This window comes from Tenebrio molitor, chromosome 6, assembly GCF_963966145.1.
Source record: "Tenebrio molitor chromosome 6, icTenMoli1.1, whole genome shotgun sequence".
NCBI lineage: Eukaryota > Metazoa > Arthropoda > Insecta > Coleoptera > Tenebrionidae > Tenebrio > Tenebrio molitor.
The window spans coordinates 18,653,432-18,680,606 of NC_091051.1; the positions used below are offsets into that span (position 1 = coordinate 18,653,432).

The window sequence follows — 27,175 nt, forward strand, 5'->3', positions numbered from 1 at the left end:
GGTAGCTACTTTAGTTTTTAACACTAACTTCTTTACGATCGAAATTTGTGTTATAATTGAAGCTTATCAATTCCGGTTGAAAGCAGTGATAAAAAAGACAAAAAAACTTTGCGAAAATATTTTATTAGAAATAGAATAATACAACGAAGCTGTAACAGGTATGTTACTTTCAACAAATACAACTTAACACAAAAAAGTGTTGTAGACTGGAAAAGCAACAAATCCTGCCACGGCTTCATGTACATTTTGCTAATTATTTTTTTAAATAATTTGAATAGTGATATTTTTGTTGATTGCATCTTATACAATAAGTATGTATGTAATTTATTAAATATAACGTTTACACAATAGAAAACAATTTAACAATTGAAAACTGAAAGTCGACATCTATTATAGCGAATACTTTTGGCACACATCTGCATTTTTGTTCATGTTAAAATCAGAGTCCGCACAAGGTCTACCGTAATTTTGAATTTCCTCATTATGCAAGGATATGTGTATCAAAAAATATTCACTCTGTATGCAAGACCATTTTGGGTAGACCCGGACGTCACATTTGTCTTTAAATAAAAAGTATAATCTATTACACGTCGAGTTTAAACTGATAACACCATAAACTATATAAATTATGTTACGTTAATATTTACAACAAAAAATAAAATTTTAAGCTCGTTTATTTAGTTTTATGTCTTATTGTATTGCACTTGTGTTTCATAACTTCTTTACAGTTTAGTTGAATGTTGATGAGCAATAATCATTTCATAAAATAATTCGTAGTGCTTTGTTTCATTCTACTTTGTGGTGAAGAAATTCGAAGGACTCAACTACCAAAGTAGGTACCATTTTGTTCTCTTTGATTATTTCTTGTTCCCTTGCACAAATTAAAGTATTGCGGCAAAATAAAAACCTTCACATAATCTATCACACAAAACAAAGCTCTTCAAAAATATAATCATTCACAGAAATAAAAATGGAATAGAGAAAATAATTAAAGTGAACATCTGTCAGCGAAAAAATACAAATATTTTAACCAAATTTCCTCTTTGGTAATTTCCAGAGTTTGGGTTTACGATTTTTTTGTTGAACGAATTTTATAAAAATATCACAAACTAGTGAATAACCAATTATTAATAAATTATTATTAATACAATATCTAATTTCTTTAGATTTTTATTCTGTAAACAACTGAAGACTAGTACGGGTGCTTACTACTGTTTCTGTCAACTTCCCCTCCTGGAAAATCAACAGTAGTTAAAAATAAACTTATCACAATTATTACTACATTAGAAATTATTGTTCGTCCGCATCAAGTTTGTCGACTTCGGAGTAGGTTGGAAACTTGGCCGTTTCTATTTTGTCTTTGACTTTAAAACTGGGATACAGAGCGACCTGATTGGTTCGTAGATTGCGACCTTTACTGAAACCGTTCCAATGGTTTCCGGCCACACCGATTAAGTCGCCAGCGAGCACGCTCATCTCGCCGCCTTTTTTAGGTTCGTGAGGTAAAACGGCGATGGTGTTGTGGGCATTTTGACCGCCATAGTAATAGATGTCGTCTAGAGATCTGAAGCGAGCGGAGGCGTCGGGAAAATAGCTCTGCATTATTTCGTAGGCCACTCGGCAAACCTGTTGACATGTTGAATGGTAAATAAATGGATAAAAAAAAAGCCAAAAGTTTGGGGCGATATAATCACTTAATCAGCGTTCAAATAATCTCGCTAAGTAAAGATCTTTTGTATTCGATTTGTAAGTAAAATGAATTATTTATTTATTTTTGTGAACATGGTCAACATCACTAGTGGCGAGTTCAAGTTCATCAATATTTAGGACAGCTTTGGTTAACGCAATAGGGCGTGCCATTTGGACGTGGAACGATTTCCACACCGCGAAATTCCTGATTCGCGTACATTTACGATGACTGCGTTTTGGTAATTGAACCTGAAATTCCGCAAGTCATTGAAGAAGAGCCAAATTTAAGCACAGGACTTGTTTTACTAGTAGATGTTTGCACATTTACCGTTTATCGTACTTTACATGAACAAGGATTACATCCTTATCCTCGCAGGACAGGTTTTTGACAACACGTTAAACAAGTTTTACATTCCCGTACGGTCGAACTAAAACCCTCATCTTCAAGTTGAAAGGATGCAGCGTATTTTTTTTCGAAACGTGTTGAATAATGTTTTGGAAGATATGTCCTTGGTCAGACGATGTGAAATGTAGGTATTTACGCGACAGATCTCCACCATACTGTGCAAGAAACGTGACAAATTGGTTTAACAACAATTTTGAGGAAATATTAATTGATCACTACGGACTCATTTCGTGGCCAGCTTAGTCACCGGATTGAAATCTGTGTGATTTTTTTCTTGTGGACATGAAGCAGTGCAAAGAAAAACTAACGTCGTGTGACGCAAGTGGCCGAAACTATTCGTGCAAATCCAGCGATGCTATTGCGAACACAAACTTCTTTAGTATGGGAGACGACATTTTGAACATTTATTATGGTTCTCTTATCACGTCAGGTCAGCAAACTTGTACAGGTGTTGGATTTTCTCATGGGCTATCAGTCAAAAGACGAATGTAGGTCTCAAGTAGGCGCTACAAACCGATTGGAAAACATAGTCATTCGTTAGATTAGTTTCGTCTCTCTCTCGTCTATTTCTATGTAATGTAGTCGACGCTTTCAGTTTTCATTTATAGATTTTTCACTGGTTTATCGCTCCGCGTTCGCGCACATATTTCCAAGGTCACAGCCCATAAAAGAATCCACCACCTGTACTAACCTACCGTAACGCATACGGCGTTGATAAGTTTTTTTTTTGTTGACATGTTTTTATTGTTTTTTATTCGAGTATCTTACTCCTGTAATTTTTTAGGGCTTCATTAAGACCGCTGAAACACATTGGCCGTGTTCTAATAATAATAATTTATCCTACAGATCTTTTTTATCGATACTGACTTAGCTCAGATCAAATAACGTATAGAATTGAAAAATGCATCCCTTTTACTTGCTTACCTGAGATGAAAATGTGCAAACCAAATAATCACTCATGGCCAACATGTGGATGTCGTTGATAATGCCGAATAATGATGAGTCAGAGTATCTTGTAGAGATCGCCGCCGTTTTCGATATGGTCGGATCTCCTAGAACTTCGTAGAGTGGGTATTTACTTTTGGCATCGGCGATTACTTTCGGATCATCCGTGGCCAAATATATACGTCTTTGACTGACTGTTTCTTTTAATTCTAATTGTTTATAGTATTCTTCTACGACCATCATGTACTCTTCGATGCCATGGTACGCCGCTTCCGTGCCAACTTTATCAGTTCTGCGCACGTGAACACTGCAACACAAGAATTACTATCACTAAAAAGTGAAACAAAAATAAGATTTTGGGTGAAACAGAGTATATAAAAGCCACCTGATAAATTACACGAGACCAAAGAAAAATTTTAAAAATAGACATTTTTACGGATGATAAAAACATTATTTTAAGTACGCACCCGACAATGGGCCGTTTGAATCCTATGTGAGTCATCGTTTCCTGTATAATGGACGCAGTTTTAGGCTGTGGCCTCAGAAGGTACTTCAAGATTTGGCCGACCCACCAAACGATCGGATCTCCGTGCAATCTAGTCAGTCGTGGAGCCAGATCTTCTGGTATCGCCAATGGTAAAAATGGAGGACGAGGCGATAACGAATCGATAATTGGAAGATTCAAGACTTGCGTATCTGAATTGCCTTAAAAAAAAGACGCGTTCAGTTTTACTTTTCAAATCGAGTCGTCTAGACGAGTACCAGGCCAATTACTGACACTTTCTCCACTAGGGTCGACACAACTGTCGCTCACCGGTTTGAAAACTTCGTCCCATCCAGATTTGTGATAACGCCACCCTTTAGACTTTAAAATTAAAGTGCGTTTCGTACCGTACGCCACCATGAAGCAGTAGACGGCGTGATGGAGTTGACATCCATAACCACATCCCTTTAAAGAAACATAATAATTGGTTTAAATAATGTTATAACGAGCCCGGAAATACGAACAAAGCTTTGCTTATTTAACAATTCAAAAGAATTAAATGTTTAAGTGCGGCACTGATAGAAGCAATAACGCTTTAGACATGGGACATGTTATCAATTCTTTAACATACTTAAAGCAGATAATTATTATGCCAAAGGCAGCACTGAACGAATATAAAAAATATGCTAATCACGTTATTTTCACAAACAAAATGTGAATTTTTTTTTTTAAATTTATGTAGACCTCTTGTGGAAGATGAAAATTTCTTTAGGGAAACTAGGATATCATGTCTTAATAATTATTGTGCATTTAAATTTCTATGCCCAAAAAAAATTGAATATTATTTTTCTCTATTATACTATTATATTTTTGTTTTGTACCTTTACTTTATCAATAAAGAACATGCAGAATATATGTATATTTTCTCATAACAGATCTCTTTAACATTAAATCTAAAATTTTTACCTTGTTCAAGGTGCATATCAACTTTTTGGCAGTTTTGCAATTGGCGGGATTCTGTAAATGGTGAAATCTTTTTTGAACTAAGTCGCTCAAATCATTTGCCTCCTTTTCCCTCCATGTGGCATACCCATCAACTTCAGCTAGCTCCTCAATATCGTGCAGTAATGACCTCTTATGTTCACCACCTAAATTCAATAAATATTGGATGGAACTGGCCACATCTGGTGCAGTATCTTGGGCCTTTTTCTGAAGCTCCAACAAACCAAAATGCATGAAATACCAAAATTCTTTAGTGTTGCTGTAGATTCTTCGTCTCAGCAGTTCATATTGAGTGTTTGGTTCTTCCTTTGAACTGATGTAACCTAACTGTTGATTTTTATTATAATTGTGTTCAGCTTTTGTCAAGCGATATTGAAAGTTCTCGATGGCTTCTTTTTGGTCGCCTTTCAGCGAACTGAAAATCGCAAAATGAAAGAGATCGCGTTTTGCACGTTCTAAGGACTCACTCTAAATTAATGTCTCTGAAGATTTCTTGAAGTTCCGTGTTTTGTTTACGTAAGGCTTCCAAGTCCGCCAAAGCTCTTGTCAGTCTTTCGGAAGTTTTCGAATCGCTCGAGGTCATGTGTGTTCCCAACATGGGAAATGCTGTAAAGAGTAATATCACCAGCCAAATGATAAGGAATGCTGCAAGTATTCGATGCCATCCTACGGCATTTATCTGTCTTATTATTGCACTCATGACTGAATTTCCACTTTTATAGGTTATGTTCCGTTGCCAGCATACTTGGATTGGTGTTCATTTTATTTGGACTGTTATAGATAACTTACGCTATCTCAACTCTTCTAAATGCCATCGGTATCAAGGATACGTTAGATATTATTGATGATAAGAAAGGTTTCATTCAAATGCCCACAGGAAATAAACATTAAACTACAATCACTGTTTTGTCAGATTCATTAACATTTCTGTCGGTTTATAAATATCCCACATTGTTCCATTTAAAAATTCTCGGTAATTTCGAACGTTAACGAGATTGTAATTTATCAATATTACCAAACACTCATAAACATTTTATGGAACTTTCATTATTAATCAAAATCTAGGCAACCCAAAATACACATACACTTCACCATCACCATTGACAAGGCAGAACCGTATTGAGTTTGAATTCATGTCCAAATCCTTTTGTTTGATTTCAATTTCACATCACTTGAGCCCATGAGGATCCAGGTAACAAAACATATGCTTATAAGTGTAACAAAGCAAATTTTCTTTTTATTCACACAAAAAACATTAAGTAAAATAGGATTCCACGACAAAAAATATTTAAGTACCTACTTTTATTAAACTTAACGGTGTAAAAGAAAATAATAAGATACCTACTGAATTATGATAGCAAAGTATTCTATCAATCAGCATATGGCTTTTAACAGTGAAATTTTGGAAATCGTCTCTGGACTAAATTTTCGTTAGCAGTGGTCGGTAGCCACCAAGTGACATACACAAGTGTACATAGGTACCTACTTATAAAATTATATTCAATAAGTACCTAGGTCCTACCTACTACAACTTAGGCATTATTTGTAATAATAAACGGATCTGAATAAACGTTTAAGACTTTCGAAACCTGATTCCTGGTCTGGCAGCGACAGTGAGCAGACGTGTTTAGTAAAAAAGTGCAGAGATTACTAATGTAAACAACTAGGAGCGATTGAGAGGTACCTAATAAACAGAAGGCAGGGGGCAAGAAAGAGAGGGCATGCCGAAATTGCCGAAAGTAAGGAAAGAAAGCAACAAGAGAGAAAGAGAAGAGGGTGGGACGTCTGAAGAAGGCACGAGCCCATTCAAAAATAGTTCCAGAACGGGACGATCCGCAAGTAGAAGCGAAGAAGGAAATAAAAGCAAGGAAATGAAAACCATGATTAGGGAGATAAGAGAGGATACGGCGGGAATAAAAGAGGAGAACAAAGTACTAAGAAAGAAATTAGCGGCAGTGAGAGAGGAGATGCGAGGAAGAGAAGAAAAATGGCAGGCGGAGAAGGCAGATTCGATGAAAAGGATGAAAAGAGAACAGAAGGAGAGGAAGGATGTTATAATAACCGAAATAGGGTGGTGTTATTTTATGTTTGGTTATGATTATGTGCATTGCCACTAGGAATCCATAAGTCCGTAGAACGAAATAAAGCATTTGTTGTAACTTTCGAAACCTTAAGGTAAGTGGTTTAAGTCAAGAAATTTAAAAAGTTGACTTACTCGAATGAAAAATATGTAAGTATTGTACAAGAAGACTTAGAAAATACGGAGAATAAGAAAATAATTAATTAATTGTGTGACATTTTTATTAGTATGAAAGTTAATTTAGCAATTAAAATATTTTTACAAGTTACCTAGTAGTTGTCTCTTACGCAGGATCTCTTAGATGTGGATAAAAACATTTAAAGATTTTCTTCTGTCAAAAATCTAAAAGAATTACTTACTAGAGTGTAACTTATTGAAATTAAATGACTTACCACAACCTCTGAGCTTGAATTTTTTCTTTTAATCTCAAGTATTGTTGACGTAACTTTTCTTGATATTCCATCTCTGGTTGCAAAGTCCTGCTTCCTTTGTACAGAATAATAATAAAAAATAAAGATGTAAAACATATCCATCCGACGACCATATAATTCAGTATCAGTGATCGTCGTAAATATGCAATGATCTTACCAATTCCTAATGACATTGCCATAAATGACAAATAATTATTAAAATCTGATTTCTGTTGTTTCAAGTAATTGTTTTAAACCACAGTCATAGTTTTAGAAAAATGTCCGTGTTGAGAACCGTCTTGGAGCCATACAAGACTTCCATGTTCCAAAGTAATTTATATAAAAAAAAAATATCGGAAAAGTTTTAGCACAATTTGCCAGAAGCCTTTGTACGAGTACGATACTTAGACAAGTATAGGCACTAAATATTAAGGGTCTAAATATAAATTTGGTCAAGACTATTATGAAAAATGTTACGAATGCATTTCCAGCATTTGATTTGTGTATTTAACTACGTTACAAATGATTGTATGTAAAGTCGGCCTTACACCAAGGCAACAATTGGCAACATGTTGCCTGCAACATTTTTTAGTAATGTTGCCGATCATTACTAAAAAATGTTGCCGGCAACATGTTGCCAATTGTTGCCTTGGTGTAAGGCCGCCTTAATGATCACTCACGGTGATTTTGCGCCCGTTGAAAAAACAACTTTCTGTCTATTTTGTAAACGTCTTTTGATAATATTAATTAATTAACAAAACTATCTTTCCATTAAAAATGCGGCATGAAATATTGCCACAAAGAAATATCGCAATCGATGCCTTTTTGGAGAAGTTATCGTGAACGTGAACGAAAAAAATGCATTATTTCCAAAACCACTGGTCCAAGTGGTACCAAAATCAATAAGTGCGGAGTTCCTACTGAGAGAAACTTCTTGTGTAAAAAATCAACAAATCGGTGCATTTTTGCGAAAGTTATCGTAAGCGAAAAAATTCCACATACAGAAACGCAGGCGTATTCAGAGTCGTCCTGTGAAAAACCACTTTTTTTTACGATTCGCCCAAAGCAATCAGAATTTGATTTTATCTCGGATTTTTCTACCATATTACCATAGTTCCATTTCCTTACGGTACATGGAGGTAACAGGACAGATAACGTAAAATTTTTAATATGGAGTTTTAAGTAAGAGTAAATTATTTTTGGGTCGCTCATTTCAATAAAAGCAAAGTCATTTCGTGCAGACTCACGTCTTTGGATCGTCTGGCTGCGATTCATCTTTTTCTCGTATCCATTTTCTTCTTTTTCCCCTTCTTCTTCTTCTTCTAATCTCTCTCTCTCTATCTTTCCACAGCTACGGATGACGCAACGGCAATGTGGTTCCCCACTTTCACTTTCGCCACTTGCCGGGACGTTATCTTCTTCTTTCCGAACAACTTCTTTTCTGTCTGTCTCTGTCCTTTTTCTCGACCCTGCGAAGAATGACGACTACCATCTGCCGCAATATATGCGCGGACTTACCGACACTTTACCGTGAAACCATCTGCAATTTTCCCCGTTGGGGGAAAGCGAAAGGTAAATAAATCGGCGCCATGATCGTTCTCTTGACAAGCCAGAGCGCACGAGTAGTACAGTGGAAGTCCCTTCAATTAATGCGCCGTACGTTCGAAAATCGGAATGTCTAATTAAAAATGGGAATAAGTGTCAATTGTTTCGCGTGACGCAGAATTGCAAGGGGCGAGGGTAGCGAAAGGACGATCGAAGCGGAAACGCGAGGGCCCCTGTCACTTAGAGAGGGGTACTTCGGTCCTGTTTTGGCCTGTTTGGTTCTGCTTTGCTCCTGTTTGGTCCTGCTTCGGTCCTGTTTGGTCCTGTTGAAGCCGTTGGTCCTGTTTTAGTCTGCTTTGGTCCCGTTGAAGACTTTGGTCCGTTTTGGTCCCGTTGAAGATTTTGATCCTGTTTTTGTCGAGTTTGGTACTGTTGAGTTCCGTCCGATTTTGTAGAAGCTACCGCTTACCGTTTACCGTTACCGGAAGGAACTTAGTATCGCTGAACTCGATCAGAAGACAAAGGTCGCCCCTTTCAAGCGGAAAGGTAATTATCGTATCGTTTTAATTTTCGTTACTAACGCCTGTCGTTAGTGGTTTTTTGGAATTTAGTTTTTGGTCTTCCCGTTATCGTTTCCCGTATGGTACGTCCTGGAAATTCCGAGGCAACCGGTCTCTCCTGTACTGCCATTACCGTTGGTGCCGATTCCTGAAAACGCCATGGAAATTCCGAGGCAACCGGTCTTTCCAGCACAGCCGTTTTCACCGATTAGTACTGTAAGAGTTCATCAAGATCTATTGACGCACATGTCATCATGTGCGACATCTCTCCAAGGTTCGAGGCCATAAGATAAAATCCAGATTTCACCAATTTCAATTTTTGTTGATTTATTATTCTAATGTAACGTCGGTTCACGACACCAAAATTTTATTAAATTTCTTCATAGTTGTTAATTAATTTAAAAGTAATCGTTAAGTTAACAAAATCTTGTAAAAGGAAAGCTTTTCTTAAAAATCATTTTATTTAATTTATATTCAATCACAATTCATTAATCTCATTTCAACGTTTCATTTTCATTCTTGTTTCAATAATCTTTTATTAAAGAAGTTCATTTAAATTTTCAACTTAGATTTAGTTTTTTTTTTGTGTCACGGTGTCGAGAACTCGGAGCTCTTGTTCCGGCAACTGAACAAGACCATCAGTAGCTCCAAAATTATAGTTGCCTAGCGCCCACAATTGAAGCCACCCTAGAGCCCCGAACAAAAACTTGAGCCCGGTCAAGTGACTGTCCCATTTTGGGTCACAAGTTTTATTCCTCAATAAATCAAGTTTGGTTTAATAAAATTGTATTTATGAACATACCTTCTTAATAATTATTTCGAACATAATTTGTGTTGTGAAGAAAAAAGAAAACTTAACCTAACAATTTTAAGCTTTTTTATATTTTATTTAATAGTTATTTTTCTATTATTGATTCAAAAAATTGAAATTCACGCATAGTTATCGGTGCCTGAAGTGGGTCATTTTCTAACGTGTATTTCTTTTTGCATTGTTAGTAAGATCGAAACCATAGAAACCATACAAAACAGTGTGTGAAATGCAATTTCACGCACACGACTATTTCTGTGTTTCACTTCACGCACTGTATTTTATTAGTTACCTAGCAACATGGTCACTGCATTGAAACTTCAGAGTTCCTTCAAAAATTTGAATTTTTAATTTCTATTTTTTTAAACAATTATAGAAAAAATATTGTTTATATTTCGTGCGTGAAGATGTTTTTGTGCATTCAAAGGCTTATACTGTCTCGACCTTCGTCTCGGCGTAAAAGACCTTTTCATGCACAAAAAACACTCTCTTCACGCACTTAATATAAAAATAACTATTATGTATTAAGGGCGTAAGAGGGCTTTTATGGTCTGAGGTGTGATTTTGAGCCCGAGTGATAACGAGGGCTAAAAACACGCTGAAGGCCATAAAAGCCAGTTCACGCCCGCAGTACATACACTATTTTATGCACGATTAAGACCTAAAACCCAACATTTAACAAAAATTAATAAATAAATGTCTGCCCACACCACGGGATGTTTGCATCGCGTAGTGCTCCCGTCAAATTTTTAGTTTTGCGCGTAACCTTGGGAACAGTGAAAATACCCGTAGCCATTATGACAATTGCAATTTTCGGTTATAAATTCATTAACGAAATGATAAACGAGGATGAGAAAGCGGCAGAAATGAGTGTCCAGTATCGAGTAATCCCCATTCGGGATTAGGAAATTTGAGTTAAGTGGCAATTTTTTTCCTAATTTCAACAAAAATGTTTTTGACTTTTATTTGACATATCTTTATGGCCCACGGGCATAAAGTGATCCGTGGGCCATAAAGAGACGTTTATGTCAAGAAAATCTGTGCATAATTGTCAAATTATAATATAATCGTGCATAAAAAATATTACTTAAAAATGCACTCAGTGCGTAACAATCATTATAAACTTCTCCTTTCACATAATCCTAGTCCATATAAAAGATAACATTCTATAACTGATACTTTACACTGATTAAGGGAGCAGTTAATAAATGAAATTAATTATATCGATCTTTCTACATATGTTACAACTACTTCATAAACGAAAATTACATAATGATCTATCTTCACAACTAATGATCATGTCGATGAAATTTTTTATGTCATTGCTTTCGACACTGTCGTCCTCACACTTACCACTTCCTACACACATTGGTAATCTTCCATTTCTGAAAAAGTCAAATTCGCAAGATTTGTAATGCTTATGGGTTACTAAAATTTTTTCAATACGAAACAAACAGTCACAATTCCAGGGATTTCCATAGAGGACCAAGTCAGTTTTTCTTTCTGGATTATTGAATTTAAGATTCGTTAAACGATTAAAAGGTAGTAACACTAACGGTGGGGTCCGGTCCGAACTAAACACTTCCACTGTAACATTTTTGATTAAATTAGAACTTAAGTCGAGGAATTCTAAATCCTTATGATTATTGAACGGATAGTGTACTAATTTCATATTGTTATAGGCAAAGTGCAAGTAGTGTATTTTTTTCAAAGCCGAAATATCTGGAATTTGAGTTAAAAGGTTGCGTTGAAGAAATAATTCCTTCAGATTGTGTAAGTTTTCAAAAACAGTTCCTTCAATAGATTCGAGAAGATTATCGTTTAGTTCTAGTTGTTCCACTTCTTGCGGGAAAGCTCTAGGTTTGATGAAGCTTATCTTGTTTTCATTCAATAAGATCCACTTGATTTTGCTGTGATAGAAACAAGTTGTGATGGATTTGATCCTATTACGTGACAAGTTTACCACTTCTAGAGTCGTGTTTTGAAATATTCCACGTCCCAAGTGTCCTATTTTGTTTCTTTCCAAGTACACTTCCTTCAAATTAGGCAAATTTTGGAACGTGTAATCATCAATTTCGTTTATATCATTGTCGTATAGATTCAGATACTCCAGATAATTTTCACGTACAATAGAGATTGGTGTTCTAATAAGTTTTAGTTGGTTAATAATTGTCAACGATTTTGTGCGAGCCAGAGAAAGAGTAACACTACCATCTAAGATGTTGTTAGGTCGTTCGTAGTTTGTTTGACTTGAACCGATAAGAACGTATTTCCAGCTTGTAGTTTCATTTTGCTTTATATCCTCTAAATCGTCACAAATAACAATGTATGAATTTTCACAGAAACACAAAATTTTATTCACTAGAACCAACACTATAAGGATCAGTTTAAATTCTTGTAGCAATTGCATTTCTAAAACTGATCGTAAGTAGGTAATAGAGAGTGTAGAAACCTCAGGTCAAGTTAAAGGTTAAATGATAACAGCTATGTTTACTAAGTCGGATATTTTAAATTTTTTACACGAAATAATTCTTGATAGGCCTTGTTTCAGATTAATTAATTTCTAATTAGTACCTATCTACCTAAAATATTAATTATTACTTAGAGGGCTGCGAAAAGTCACTTACTTGTACCCATTAATTAATTTTTAGCCTCCACTTTTTACTGGGAAACCGTGCACTTCTTTTAGTGTTTGTCATGTTCATGTTTCTCTTCGTAACGTCATAAATGAGTATCGCATGCGCTGCGCTGTAAAGAAATAAGTTATGCCACAGTCAAGGTCATACTGCGTCAATTATTTTATTACGTGCACATATTATTTAAATTTAGTGCATTTTATTGCCTTTTATTAAAAAAAAATATATATATTTAAAAAACTCACAAAACACAGATAATTTATTATACAGGTGTCCCCAAAAAAAAGACGAGTCCATAGCTCCCTTATTTATCGGAGTATTTTAATTATCTATACACCCAATTAAATAATTGTGAATAGGCTACAAAACGGCCTACTAAATTCACGTATAGTTTCAAGGGCTTCAAGGCTAAACTGTCAAAATATTTTTTTTCAAATAGGAATACATATTTTTTTGTAGTAATTCTGATAGAGATTTTTATTCTGAAAACAACAATGTATCACAAGTATAACTTCACATAAAATACTAACTTTTGAAACAAATGACGAACACCAAGCGAGAAGCTATCAAAATGCATTGCGTTACAATGTAATAACCAAATTAAGTTAGCTGGAAAAATAAATGACAAATAATAACATATGGGATTGCGCAGATATGCGGCCAATGATTAGCGCAAAATGGAGTATAGACCCCCTTGGAATTTTATTTGGTTTTAAAATATGTATTTTTATAAACTAAAATTGACCCGTCCAGATTTTTTTGAAAAAAAAATTGTTTAATTTTTAATGAATTTATTCCATACTTTTGCCGCTCACCGTATATTAATAAATTTCAAAAATTCTGTGAAATTTGTCTTTTTTTATAAAAATGATAGAGCATATTATAGCATGTTTATGCATACTTTTTTGCATATTTGTGCATATTTCAGTGCACTTTTAGCTAAAAAGCGTGCATATACAGGTCTATCAGAACTGGCGGACCAAAATAATACGGTGAATTCATCATCTTCTGGGAATAATAGGAAAAATGTTCAAAAAAATCTATCTTCAATAGTGATTCGGAAAGAAGCAATTTAAACTGACCAATCCTGTTGTTGATGTTAAGTTACCTATAAATTAGTTTTCCTCCTTTATTTGTAACTATGGATGCATTTCAAATGATGCATATGCATTGTTGGGTATGCGCATTGTTGGTGCAATAACGGACGTTTTTAGGTTATAGTATTTTTCAGTTTATAGTATTTCTGCTAGGATGTTCCCTATTGGGAAAACGAACTGCGTATTCCTGAGCAGCAACTGTGGCACTCTTATCACACTGTCCATATAAGACAAGCATATCAAAATATTCTGAAGAAGTAAACATCAAGCGTTTTTAATGACTTTTGTAATTGTCAGAAATAATTTATTATGACACAATATTCAATTATTATGTCTTTGCAACAATCAAATTTGTTTCGATAGTTACTAATATAATTTTTTAAGGTAATTTTATATCTACACGCGATTGGTCAATTAACAACGTTCTTATTTTAAAATCCAATGAGGATGGATTTTTTAAAATATTTTTCCTATTATTCCCAGAAGATGACGATTTCACCGTATTATTTTGGTCCGCCAGTTCTGATAGACCCTGTATATGCGCATATTTTCTTCATTTTTTAGTGCATACAGGTGTCCCAGAATTCGCGCCCAACCCTTGAAGAGGATGTTCTGGATTAATAACTGAGTGATAATCTGCAGAAAAAATGTCCAGGCTTTAACGGTATAAAAACTACAACACATTAGATTTTATGGTCAATTTGTGAAGTAGGTAATTAAAGTTGTAATAGCCACTAAGCATTAAAAACCTTACTGAAAAATCAGATTCGTTTTTTGACGTTTAAAAAGTGTCGAAATGTCAGTTTAAAAATATTCATTTCAGTACCATTGGTTCTTGCCGCCTCCATGTAACATTTTTTCCAAAGCTCTCTCTCTTTTGATAACCAACTCCCCTTCAAACAGCATTCTGATTGGCCAACTTAATCGTCCTCTAAACCATTGGAGCCTGGACATTTTTTTCTGCAGATTATCACTCAGAAGTTAATGCAGAACACCCCCTTCAAGGGATGGGAGCGAATTCTGGGACACCTGTATAATCCGAGCTTTAGACAGTGTGAAAATAAAGTTTGGAACAAAATTCATACTCGGAGTAGCGTTATGTGATGTTTTTTGGAAAATCGCTCGGATAGGTCGATTTTATTTTGAAAAATGCCATCCTGTGACGTACAACTTGTTTAAATGACGTCATTGGTTTTTGCGCCATAGATTCAACTTTTTCAAATATCGTGAAAAAAAGAAATTTCCCTAGACATTAACAATGTACCGGGTGATCAAGAAGGACTGTTTAAGTTGGCAGTACAATTGAGAAAATTTTTTAATTCGGTTATTTATAACACTGCAACCGGATATGTTTTGTTGGTTTATTTGACAAATATCTGATGTAGGTATAGCATTAACAACGACAAGCCATCAACAACCGAAAGTTACTCCTGTTATACGATTTAAAATACAATTCAGTGTTACCAACTTAAACAGTCCTTCTTGATCACCCCGTATATCAATAGGAACATTGGGTTGATGCACTTTAACGTTGGCAGTGTTCGGGCCTTTTTTATTCCTACACCCTACACGGTTCCGACCTGTCAGGTGCCTGTCAGCGTGTGTTTGTAGGACGTCAAAGTGTTATAAAATAAACTATTTAATTAATTGGTTTTCACAGTCATAATCAGGGACCTCCAGTTATTAATTACTGTCTTCTTATTAATGTTTTTGTTTTTTAGACTTTTCCCACTGAAACTCCGGTTGAAATTCCTGTACCCCAAAATCCTGTAGAGTCTTTCATCATTCCAACTGTTCCAATCACATCCAAATCAATTCAAGTAAATAGTATTTCTGCAGAGTAGGTATATGCCACTAAATGGTTGAGATAATGGGCCCTCATTTGCTAGAAAATCCAATACTTTCAACTTGTCTGGAACATAAAAATCAGATTTGCGAGCTGATAGTAGGGAGTTTGCGGTAGCGCATTTTCTGTTACGTTATATGAGAATTTTACCGTATAACAAAATATAACGTAAATTGCAGAAAACAGATGTGCGGTTAACAAAAAAAAAATTAATAACGTAAAGTGAATCCAGCCATAGATTCAACTTTTTCAAATATCGTGAAAAAAAGAAATTTCCTTAGACATTAACAATGTATATCAATAGGAACATTGGGTTGATGCGCTTTAACGTTGGCAGTGTTCGCGCCCTTTTTATTCCTACACCCTACACGGTTCCGACCGACCTGTCAGGTGCCTGTCAGCGTGTGTTTGTAGGACGTCAAAGTGTTATAAAATAAACTATTTAATTAAGAATCTTTCGAAGGAAAAACTTTCTTTAAACAATGAGTGGCCTAAGTGATATAACAAATACGGTTCAGTCAAAGGTAAGATTCTTGGTTTTTCGTTTGATTTTTTAATGAACTGTTTGATAGGCCAAGAGAAGCTATATTATTGTCGCTGGTAATGTGACCGCACAAAAGATGATTGCCAATGCATACACCTATTTTAAGGAAAGAAATTTGTGTTTGGGATCTGCTGTTGAGGTACTGTTGATGATTTACACCTAACACATCATTTTAAGTCTTGTTTTTGTAGGTAACTGCAGAACTGCACTTTGTTTGGGTATTAATAAGAACTCAGTCTTGCAATACAAAGATGCAGTACAAGACGAGCCTCAGAAAATTAAAAGGCGACGTTCCAAAAATAGTACGACAGATTTGGGTTCAAATATTAAACAAGAAATTCGTTTTGTTTTATATGACATGGTTCATCAGAGTAAGAGAGAAGAAAGGGTGCTTTATTCAATCAGATTTTTTTTTCTTAATTTATGAGTTTATTTTGCATGTAGATTTCTGGGGCCATTATTTTAGGAAATTAAGTGTGTAGAATTAATAATTTTTAATTGTAGAAAAGCAGGTGACGTTGGATACTTTAGGCCAGGAGCTCACTTCAAAATTTATTTACCATTACAAACGTTCAAGTCTTGCAATACTTTTGAAAACATTAAGTTGCACTTATCGTAAAGACGACAATAGGCGTGCATTAATGGAGAAGCCACATGTTACGTTACTGAGAAAAAAGTTTTTGAAAGACTACATGGACAATTTAAACTCCTTTGATCCTAGACCTTGTGTTTATTTGGATTAAACGTGGGTATTTGCTGATGGCACAGTAAGGCGATCTTGGCAAAATGAAGATGTACGATCAGTAAAACAGATAACAGGGGAAGGAGGTACAGACTAGTGTAGTCAACTTATATGAAATTACGTTTAATTGTAAAATACGAAATTTTAGATCGATACATTGTCGTTAATGCGGGCAATTCTCATGGTTTTATTGAAGGAGCAGGACTCATCTTCAAAAGCAAAAAAAAATCACTGGATTACCATTCAGAAATGAATGCAGAAACTTTTGAAGAGTGGTTGCAAGATAAATTATTACCTGCTTTGACGGAACCATCAATAATTGTTCTGGACAACGCCAGTTACCATAGTCGCTTGGAGGAAAAGAAACCAACTTGTGCATGGAGAAAAGCTCATTTACAGACCTGGCTTCAAAATAACAATATCCATTTTTCTGAGACAGATAAAAAGGACACCTTATTAAAGTTATGCAGACAAAATTATAAAAGTCCTGTCTATGTAATGGATCATGTTATTCATGACTCATGAGGCTGGTCATAAACCATTACGTTTGCCTCCATATCATTGTATTTTTAACCCGATTGAAATGGTATGGAGTCCAACCAAGCGAACATATGACAGTGAGGTTCTGAAGAATAAAAATCCAATTTTGGCGTGGAGGACAGCTTTAGAAGAGGTCTCTGCAGAACAATGGACACATTACATAGGTCATACCAATAAACTTATAAGACAATATTTTGAACTAGAGGTATATACGTCTGTTGAGGAGCTGGTGATTAATGTTGACATTGAAAGTGACGACAGTGATAGTGATTTGAGTTTTCACCTAGGTAATGACAAGTTATTTAAAGGGTTTGGTATATTTGCAGATGTAGCGTTTTGAAGACGAGATGGGGGGACATTCAACCCCTGGTAAGTGACAGTATTATAGGTACATGACTAAAATAGATGGTCAAACCCCATTTTGAGTGAAAATCCATTATGAACAGGGTTCTGACCTGTGTTAGCTTCTTGTCGCAGGTGAGATAAAAATAAAAATGTAGAAATAAACATGTTTTGTCGTTATTTTATTTTCCTGGCCCAAAACTAATTCATGTCAACGTAGGTTAATATTTTAAAACATTCATGTGACATTATAAATTTATCATCATATATAAATTTTTTAGCCTACATCTTACGTTGTTAATTATTATCCTAGGGCACTTTTTCTTTCGAATTCGTTATTAGAATTTACGAAGAATATGTCATCCACGTCTCCTACATTTATTCTGAGACATCCTAAATAAAATCTTAATTCAACGCGTGTATGAAGACTTCATTTTGTAATTTAGTAACATTGTGGGATATTTTAAATTTGCCGCGGTACTATTTTCTTCGCGTAGTACGGGAGTCGTGAAATAAATACCTGACTGTCAACAATCTATCACTGGATAGACTATAGTATCAGAAAGAGATTAGAAAAGTAAAAACATTGGTGATGACGTCATTGCGCAAAAACCAATGACGTCATTTAAACAAGTTGTACGTCACAGGATGGCATTTTTCAAAATACATAACGCTTTAGTAAGTATATGTAACATTTATTTTTTCAACTTTATTTTTTTTTCTCAAAAATTTCCTTATGTAAGAGAACAAAATTTTTATACTGTAGTTTAGACAATTAAAAGGGCTATCAGAATAAAAAAAAAATAGGGGGTTTCCATTAAAAAAAAATATCGATAACGTCATCACTGGAAAACAATTGACTGCTTGGAATTTTATTTGGTATTAAAATATGTATTTTTATAAACTAAAACTGACTCGTCCAAAGATTTTTTTGAAAAAAATTTTGTTTAATTTTTAACGAATTTATCCCATACTTTTGCCGCTCACTGTATACAGTGAGTTTTTTTTAAGACTGGCGATAGGGTTTTGCATGCTAATTTTTCAACCCCCTGTTAACTTTTGTTCCGATGAAAATATTCAAACCATTTTTGGAATAAAGTTGGAAGATTTTTTAAACTATCGGATAGATTACAATTCAATATCCCAAACTGTCGAAAAAGTTGTGAAATAGCTATTTATGTAACCAGTTAGGAAATGCGTTATTTTGTGTAACGAGTGGAATATTTGCGGGACGAGCGCAGCGAGATCCCGCAAAATCACACGAGTTACACAAAATTGCATTTCCTAAAGTGTTACATACAAGATTTTTTCTAATTTTGACAAAAAAAAGTTTCTTCAAACGTTAAACGAAGTAATGAATTTCATTAATAATAAATTATTATTGTGTTAAAATATCAAGTAGGTAAATAGGCACGGTTATTTTGCTTAAAAACAAAAAATATGACAGTGTCAAATTGATGATACAATAAATTTTTCCTAACCAGTTAGGAAAGATTTTACTTTTCGTAACCAGTTACGAAAAGTGTGACGTTTCCCAGCTTCAATTAATTTTGAAAAGTGTCACTTTATATGTCAAAATTAGAAAAAAAATATTTTTAGGGCGCCGAAATAATAGTACGTCGAGCGGCCGCTAGAGTAGCGCCATTGTCGGCTCAACCAGCACCTGACGATCTCCACTTTTGGACGCTTTCGGCGCGTTAAAAAATATTTTTTTCACAACATTTTCGACAGTTTGGGATATTGAACTGTAATCTATCTGATAGTTTGAAAAATCTTCCAACTTTGTTCCAAAAATGGTTTGAATATTTTCACCAGAACAAATGTTAACAGGGGGTTGAAAAATTAGCATGTAAAACCCTATGGCCAGTCTTAAAAAAAACTCACTGTATATAAACAGAACATACCTGTATGGTAATTTAAACGATCCTACCTTGATTAAACCGGGCAACTTTCTGCGTCACATGTGGAAATCGCGTCGCACCTTTAATTTTATTTCGGCAGTAAACAAAATGGACGATGTAAGGATGGTACTAACAAACATTCAATTTTTAAACAAAAATGAAATAACAGAAAACATCACCGTTCGCTTCGAGAGCTAAAGTCGAGAGAGCGAGCAACCCCTCTTTCAAAATGGCACCCCAAAAAATCCCGAAAAGTATGAAAGCTTGCTAAAGTTTGAGTCAATTTTATTTGATAGATTTGTGTCATGACTTTACCGACGAAAAATATTGTGCATAATTCACTTACAACAAACCAAGTAAGCATGAAGATATTTACCTACATAGAAAATAAACACAAGGTGTGCAAATCAAACTACAAATTTCGTATTTAAACTAAAAATAATATAAAACCAAATGCTTTCATTTTAATTTTATTTTCCGGAAACAGTCGTTGAAACAACATTTTCCTGCTTATTTACGCGCAAGAAAATTGAATTTTCCGGACTAGTACTGTAAAGACTTTACAAAACGCAAAATACATTTTTTCGATGTTTTTTACTTTGTAACTATAGTTGCCAACAAAATTGACAAACTTGATTTTTGTGGAATTTGTAAAAAAAATTTCTAAAATTTGTAAATTTCGTCTTTTTTACGATTTGCGGAAAAATTTAATACAAAACACGTCAGTAAAATCTCTTATTTCACTCGGCACAAAGTGCCTCGTATTTCAATTTAGCTCCTCTTCAGTAATGTGAGATTTTCCTGACTTTTATGTAAATAACTATTAAAATTTTGAACACAGACTTTCCACCTTCCACGGGGGTATCGAACAAAATCAAATACAGCACTCGAGAGTAAGGACGCTTTCGTTCACTTGAATTATATCGTTCCCTCAGCTGCGGTTCGTGGACGAACACACAATTCGCGTGAACGAAAGCTTTACCTCTCTCGTACTGTAAATAACTACTAATAAAAAAATAAAACAGTTGCAGAATAGTGGTAAATTTGGATTTTGTTATGAATTTCATATCTCTTTTGAAATGTTGAAATGGGTACTGTGACGCAATTATCGGTCGGTAAAATCCCTCGCTATCTTGCGCCCCATCAAAACCATTTCACCCTCGCGGAGAGTGCCGACGCAAATCGCATCAGTACAATAATAATTATCCTTCTTTTTTTCGCCAAGAGTCGTCCGAAACACCTCGTGTTACCGTTTCGCCGTGTTGAACCAGTGTTCGGGCGCTCGTGTGAAATAGCGTCCCGGAGGCGAAAGTCTATCGGGTCTATCGACCGGCGAAAAGAGATACGTTGCGAGATCGGATCCGATAACGTCCAGGATTCTCCAGATCTTTCTCATGATTTTCATCATTCTCTAGGATTCGCAGGATCCTCTAGAGCAGATCCCGATCTTCTCCGGACCGACTAAGGATCTTTACGCAGTTGACTATTCACCACCAGGCCGACCCCACCTCGTGAAGGCACCACCGGGCAACCCCACCGACCAGGGAGGAGGCGACATCCCCCAAAGCTTGTACGGTATGGTATATGCTTTTGGGGATACCCCCAGCCTGTCTGCCCGAAAGCGTGAGGCCGCACCACTTCTTTCCTCCGAACCTGCAAAAGACCCCTTAAGACGTCCCCCATCCTTCTCATACATCCTTCACCACTCACACAAGTAATAAATAAAGTAAAGTAATAAATAAAATACCACCTTATCAAACCTGTCTTCATCATCTTCCTCAGCGTCCTCTTCTCGGGCCTGTTTCCTCTTCCATCTTGGTCTCCTCCGCGAACTTGTTGAAATTCCTCACCTCCTCGTCCTTAATCAGTCTGGTTACTCGGAAGTGGCACGCCCCCCCAATGGCCTCCTGCCGTCTTCTGAGTCCTTCCCTGGTTTCCTTCCTCTCCTCGTCTTCGCACTCCTCGATGATGTGCTGGGCCGTGTCCTGCGAACCTGTGGAGCAGATGCGTTCACCTGTGGTTTCAGACAGGTGAAACCGCCGGAGGTACCCCCTGAACGGACCGTGACCCGTCAGGAGACACACCGCTTTGTGGTTCCAACCTCAAAGTCTTGTTTCCACTGTCCCGATGATGCCGTGGGTCATCCTTCCTGTCTCGCCATAGTCCCACTCGGTTTGCCACCTCGCCATGGCTACCTTTGTCGCTTCCTTCTTGAGCATCCTCCCCGTGATGGGGGCTCGCTCTTCCGAAAACTCCTCTGGCTGTTCTCTGGCCCTCTTCGCGATCTTGTCCGCCTCGGCAATTCCTCTGTGTTGGTCGGAAGACCTCTTCAGCTCCTTGTGGATGGTGTGCGCGGTTCCACCTCTTCTCTTCGTCAACGTATCCAGTACCACTCTGGAGTCCGTTGCGAAATTGATCTCCATCCCTCGCCGGCCTGTAACAGAATTAATCGCCCTCCCTAGCGCATACAGCTCCGCCATATGCGTCGGGTAACTGTCCTGGAACCGCAGTCCCCTTCGTTCGACGATCTTACCTGCCTCCATCCTGACAATTCCCACAGCGGTGTTCTCTTCCTTCCGCGATGCGTCGGTCCAGAACCACGTCCCTGGTGTGTCGTTCTCGATGAGTTCTTCCCACTTCCTCTCGAGTTCTGCTGGGTGCGGTCCCTCCGCGAACTCAACTTTCCCCTCGAAGTCGTTGGAATTGGTGGCCTGCCATCGCGAGTGGATGGATGCTGTGTCGATGTGCAACGGGATACATCCCGCCAGCACCTCCAGAGCCAAGTTCGACGTCGTCCTGTACACCCTCGTGATCCCCAGGAGAAACGACCTCTGGGCCGTCCGCAGGTATCTCTGGATTCGGGGGTCAGAAGACCTCTCGCCCCAGACACCCGCGCCGTAGAGCAGGACGGGTATAATGGCCCCGTTGTAAATCTCCCTCAAAGTCCTCGGATCGGTGCCTCAGGTCTTGCCTGCAAGCCCATGGACTTTATGCGCAGCAACCATTACTTTACCTGCGACATATCTGGTGTGTTCAATCCAGAGGAGCCCCCTGTCAATTATCACTCCCAGATACTTGACAGACTCGCTGATGTGGATCCTTCTCTGCCCCATGCGAAGCTTCGGGTTCTTCCTGACGAGCGTCCTCCCGGTCTGCCCGAATCTGACCTGGCCAGATTTGGCTGAAACGAAGATGGCGGTCGTCTTCTCCGACTGCTCTGTCGATCGCCTCGGTCGTTCCTCTCCCTTTGCTGAAACGAAACTGATTATCAGACAAGACTCCCCTTACCTCCAGGTGGTACGACAATCTTGTTGCCAAGATCTTGTCGTACACCTTCCCGATGGTGGGCAACAGGCATACAGGTCTGAGCCCCGAACCCCCTGGTTTGGGAATCCACGCGATCGCCGCCTGCTTCCATACTCGAGGAAACCGCCTCTCCTTGAGGCAGCGATTGAAAACCTCGAGAGCCTCGAATAGGTGTTCCAGTCCCGACGAGGGAAAGCCATCGATGCCTGGCGCGTTCCTCTTCTTTGTTTCCTGGATGGTCCTCCTCAGTTCCTGAAATGAAATATCCCTCGCCTGTGTTAAAATTAGTTGCTAATTGGTATCAAAATACTCTGTTTGCGATTTGCTGGAGCCATCTAGCGCACTTGTATGGACATCGTAGTTGGTACTTGTACCGCACAATAACAAAAAATAAAGGAGTTGAGAAACGTCCGTTGCACGTATTTTATTAGCTTGATCCTCGCTCCACTCGACCCTGCTGGCCCTCGTTTCGCGGTTCTCCGGGAAGTACTTCCGGATGAGTGCCATCGCGGTTTCCGTCCGGTTTCCGGCCCAGTTCCCCTCGCTGTCCTGAATGGTCGTCCGCGGCGTCGCTTCTCCCCTCTTCTTGCTGGCAATCAACCTGTAAGCAAACCCCCAAGGATCCTGCGGGCTTCCCTGAGACAGGGTCCTCCGCAGTGACTGGATTTTCGCCTCCTTGATCGCCTCCTTGTATGCCGCCCTCTTCCTCCTGAAGACTTCTCGGAGCTCCGCTCGGCGCTCCTGGTCTCTTTCCCTCTGCATGTTGGTCCTCGATTTCCGTGTTTCGGTCCGGATTCTCCGAAGTTTGGCGTTCCACCAAACGTTGCCCCTCTTGACTCTCCTGTTCCCCCAGGGGATGCTGGCTTTGCATGCTTGCATCGCCAGTTCCTGTAGGGCGGAGGCCGAGTCCTCGCCCGTGACCTCTTCCCGGATGGCGCTTCTTCCCTTGGATGCTGCGTCCCTGAAAAGAATCTAGTCGGCGTGGGATACCAACATAATCTCCTTGTTTTCCCTCTCTCTGTCGGTCTCTCCGGTGTCCACCCTGAAAGAGATTGCTCTGTGGTCGCTGAGTGTGACGTCCTCCCGGACCACCCAGCCTTCCACCGTCGCGTTCCTGGAAAAGGTAAGGTCAATCCAGCTCCTCCCGTTCGCGGTCTCGAACGTCGGAATTGATTCCCGGTCGTTCTCCACCACGAGGTTAGCTGCCCCGACTAGATCGATGATCTGCCGGCCCTTCCCGTCGTCCTCTTCTCCTCCGAACGCCGGGTGTTTCCCGTTATAATCCCTGGCGATGATGGTCGGTTGTTCTCTTCTGCTCGCTAGAAGATCTTCCAACACCGTCAGAGTACCTCCCAGAGTGCCTTTCGGAGGGACATACACGTTCGCAATTGCGATGCCGCCCCTTGCACCCTCGATGACCACTATCTTGGTGGTTGGCCCTGTGAATTGTGTCAACTCGATCAACCGCCGTCCGGTCCTGACCATTGTAGCGATCTTGTCGGTGCGACCCCCGCGGTACCTGGTCCATCCGACCCACGTCGACATGTAACAGTACGACTCTTGAATGAGGACCACATCCGCTTTCTGTTCCTTCGCCGTCCTCTATAGTAGGTCCGTCGCTTCCCGTCCTCGCCGCAAAGCTTGTACGGTCCTCCTCGACCACTTCTCGGCCCCACTGCACCTTCAAAACGAAGATCCGTAGTACCGAGTGAGGAGCAACCGACGCACCACTGTGCTGTACCCTGCGAGGTGCCAAAATCTGGCAAGCCCTGTAGCTGGGAAATTAAATGTTGTTTTGTCTCGAACATCTGTGTCTCTCTCTCCTGTCCCGCTATTTTTTTCCAAACAGTTTCGTTCACTTTTTTTTTACATAAATTATAATTCATTTCAAAGAGAGATGTGTAAAGAACTTGAAAAGTTTGAGTTGCCATTTCTCACTTGCCAACTTCACGTCATTTTTGCTCAATTACATAGCGTCATTTTTATTTTAACCACGCACAATGCATCCTTGTCTGATGCACGGTGTGGTGCGTTAACTCTCTTTCGCTCTTATCTATTTTTAACAGTTACCCCTATTAGCGGCCACTTTTTCATAAGCAACCGTATTCCATGGTGTAGAGAAAAAAATTAGCTTTAATTTTATACAGGCTGTTTGAAAATTGCTAGTACAAAAAAAACCTGGTAATTGGTGATGGTGAGTTGAAGTCATCGGCAAAAGAAAATTCTAATAAAAATCCTCTAGTTTTCGAGATAAAAATTGCTAAAAATTGGGTTAAAATTGTTAGTGCACCACTGAGTTAAGGTATTTTAAAAAGACACTTCACGTTGTTTAGCAATAACGAAATAAAAAATTTGATGTTCCTAAACTGTCAATCTGTGGTTGCCAAGATCTTGCAAAAAAATATACATTTTTCATATTGTTGTATAGTCCTTCATTATCACTACGATTATCACGCTTGGTTACCAAGGTTTAAAAAATATTGTCCCGCCTGAGGCGTAGAATATGCAGGAATAGGGTTACTTTTGTTTTAAAAAATTAAAAATTGGTTTCTTGGATTTCTTAGGGCTTCCAGATCCCACAGTTTTTTTTTGTACTAGCAATTTTCAAACACCCTGTATATAATTTATGAGGATACGTTATGAAGGTATACATTAAACAGAGAGGTACATGTTTACACCCGGTTGCCAAGGGGTTGCGGCCAACTGAGAAATGGCAACCCAAACTTTTCAATTTCTTTACACCGTCGTCCGCGCCGATAATAACAAGTCGTGCCATTCGATGTGAAATGGCCACCAGAGGCACTTGGATCAGTTGGATCGCGAATGAATGGAAACTGTAATAACTACGGAAGGTTTACAACTAGAATAAATGTCAACCATTAATTCGTCATTGATTATCAAAATAACAATAAATACAATAAGAACTTCAATCATAATCGGTGCAAATCATTTTGTAATATTAATTTGTGTTCGCGAGAAACAGCTAGACATAAAAAGGGTTTGAAACTCGAATAAGTATCAATTGTCATTGATTGTCAAAATAATAAATACAATAAGAACTTCAATGACAATAATGCAAATCATTTTGTGATATCAATTTGTATTCGCTAGAAACAGCTAGACATTTAAATTTTGACAATTTGAATAAATTTTTCCTTCTGTAATTTCTGTAATACTATTACAGTTTCCCATAACGCGCGAGGTGGTGACATCTACCGATATTTTGACTTTTTTCCGGACGCAGAGTTTTGAGCGATTGGCACGACTTGTTATTACGATCAGCGCAGACGACGCTTTACACATCTCTCTTTGAAATGACTTATAATTTATGTAAAAAACAAGTGAACGAAACTGTTTGGGAAAAAATTATTTAATTTAATTTTAATTAAAAAATACTTGCGGCCACATTTTGATAGGCAACCCTGCAGAAACATATTTCTCTATTCATAATTATCTATAAAAATTTTGTTTTGATTAAAAAACAGATGAACGTTGAAATCATGCAGTGGGATCTTAGACTATAACTGAGACGGATGGATGAAGGAAAAATTTTCACAATATAATTCACCTTCACCCACCCCGTCGAGAGAAGACAAGACACGCGGACCAGTGGTTCTCTAATCTACTCTACTACACGATAAGACAACTCGTGTATAAAAATTAGTACACACCAAAAGCAACGAAACCCTTAAATTTATCGCGTTTAACAAGGCATTAAGGTCACAAATCTTAACGTAACGTTCTTAAATCCGCCAAATGTAATTGAATTCGTTGGTTAATTATGTATTTGGCGGTTTTTGATGTTGGCGTATTGCGTATTAACAGCCGAAACAAATTTTCCTTGTTTATGGATTTTTGGTAAACAATACGACCGGGTTGGGAACACTACGTTAAAGTACCGAGCGATCATTTAAAAAATAAATCGAGTTTGCTTTGGAGCCTATGCTATAGCATGGGTTGCCATAGGTAACACGCCGACTCGATTTATTTTTTAATTGATCGCACCGTATAATTCCTTGTTATTGTTATATGTTTACCAACGGGGTTTTTATTAATTGACTGATAAGGATCGTTACCATCTCAACACAATTCTTTTATCTACATAGAATAACTACGTTGCAATTATAGGTACTCGTAGTAGTTGTAGCTTTCAAGTAATAACAATTGTTTGCCTAGAAGTTTCCCTAGTAAAGAGTTTTGTGGTTTCAATAAGCCGGTGAACTACTTCAAAGACCTTTAGAAATCCTGCACTGAGGACTGTGTGCAGATCGTTGTTCAACAAAATGAGTTTT

At 37.8% G+C, this 27,175-nt stretch overlaps 1 protein-coding gene and 2 long non-coding RNA genes across 5 annotated transcripts; 1 reads left to right on the top strand and 2 right to left on the bottom strand.

Annotated features, from left to right (window-relative positions):
* Positions 1-104: 104 nt before the first annotated feature.
* Positions 105-5,598, bottom strand: FucT6 (alpha-(1,6)-fucosyltransferase 8). 2 transcript variants are annotated; one of them, XM_069051919.1, is made up of 7 exons: positions 4,994-5,598; positions 4,491-4,941; positions 3,803-3,989; positions 3,508-3,745; positions 3,020-3,347; positions 1,283-1,626; positions 105-1,233 (listed from the first exon to the last, which is right to left on the bottom strand). In XM_069051919.1, the coding sequence occupies exons 1-6, from the start codon at positions 5,224-5,226 to the stop codon at positions 1,291-1,293; spliced, it is 1,773 nt and encodes a 590-aa protein (XP_068908020.1). In that variant the 5' UTR covers positions 5,227-5,598; the 3' UTR covers positions 105-1,233; positions 1,283-1,290. The 2 variants fall into 2 exon arrangements, with proteins under 2 accessions (XP_068908020.1, XP_068908019.1); XM_069051918.1 differs by having other exon boundaries at positions 105-1,626.
* A 1,211-nt stretch (positions 5,599-6,809) lies between these two features.
* LOC138133915 (uncharacterized) lies at positions 6,810-12,700 on the bottom strand. Of its 2 annotated transcripts, none has more exons than XR_011160562.1 (3): positions 12,563-12,700; positions 7,005-12,511; positions 6,810-6,948 (listed from the first exon to the last, which is right to left on the bottom strand). It is a non-coding gene; the product is annotated as an uncharacterized lncRNA (long non-coding RNA). The 2 variants fall into 2 exon arrangements; XR_011160561.1 differs by having other exon boundaries at positions 6,999-12,511.
* A 1,921-nt stretch (positions 12,701-14,621) lies between these two features.
* On the top strand, positions 14,622-18,250 carry LOC138133916 (uncharacterized). The gene is made up of 4 exons (XR_011160563.1): positions 14,622-16,032; positions 16,081-16,191; positions 16,244-16,880; positions 16,943-18,250. It is a non-coding gene; the product is annotated as an uncharacterized lncRNA (long non-coding RNA).
* Positions 18,251-27,175: the final 8,925 nt, after the last annotated feature.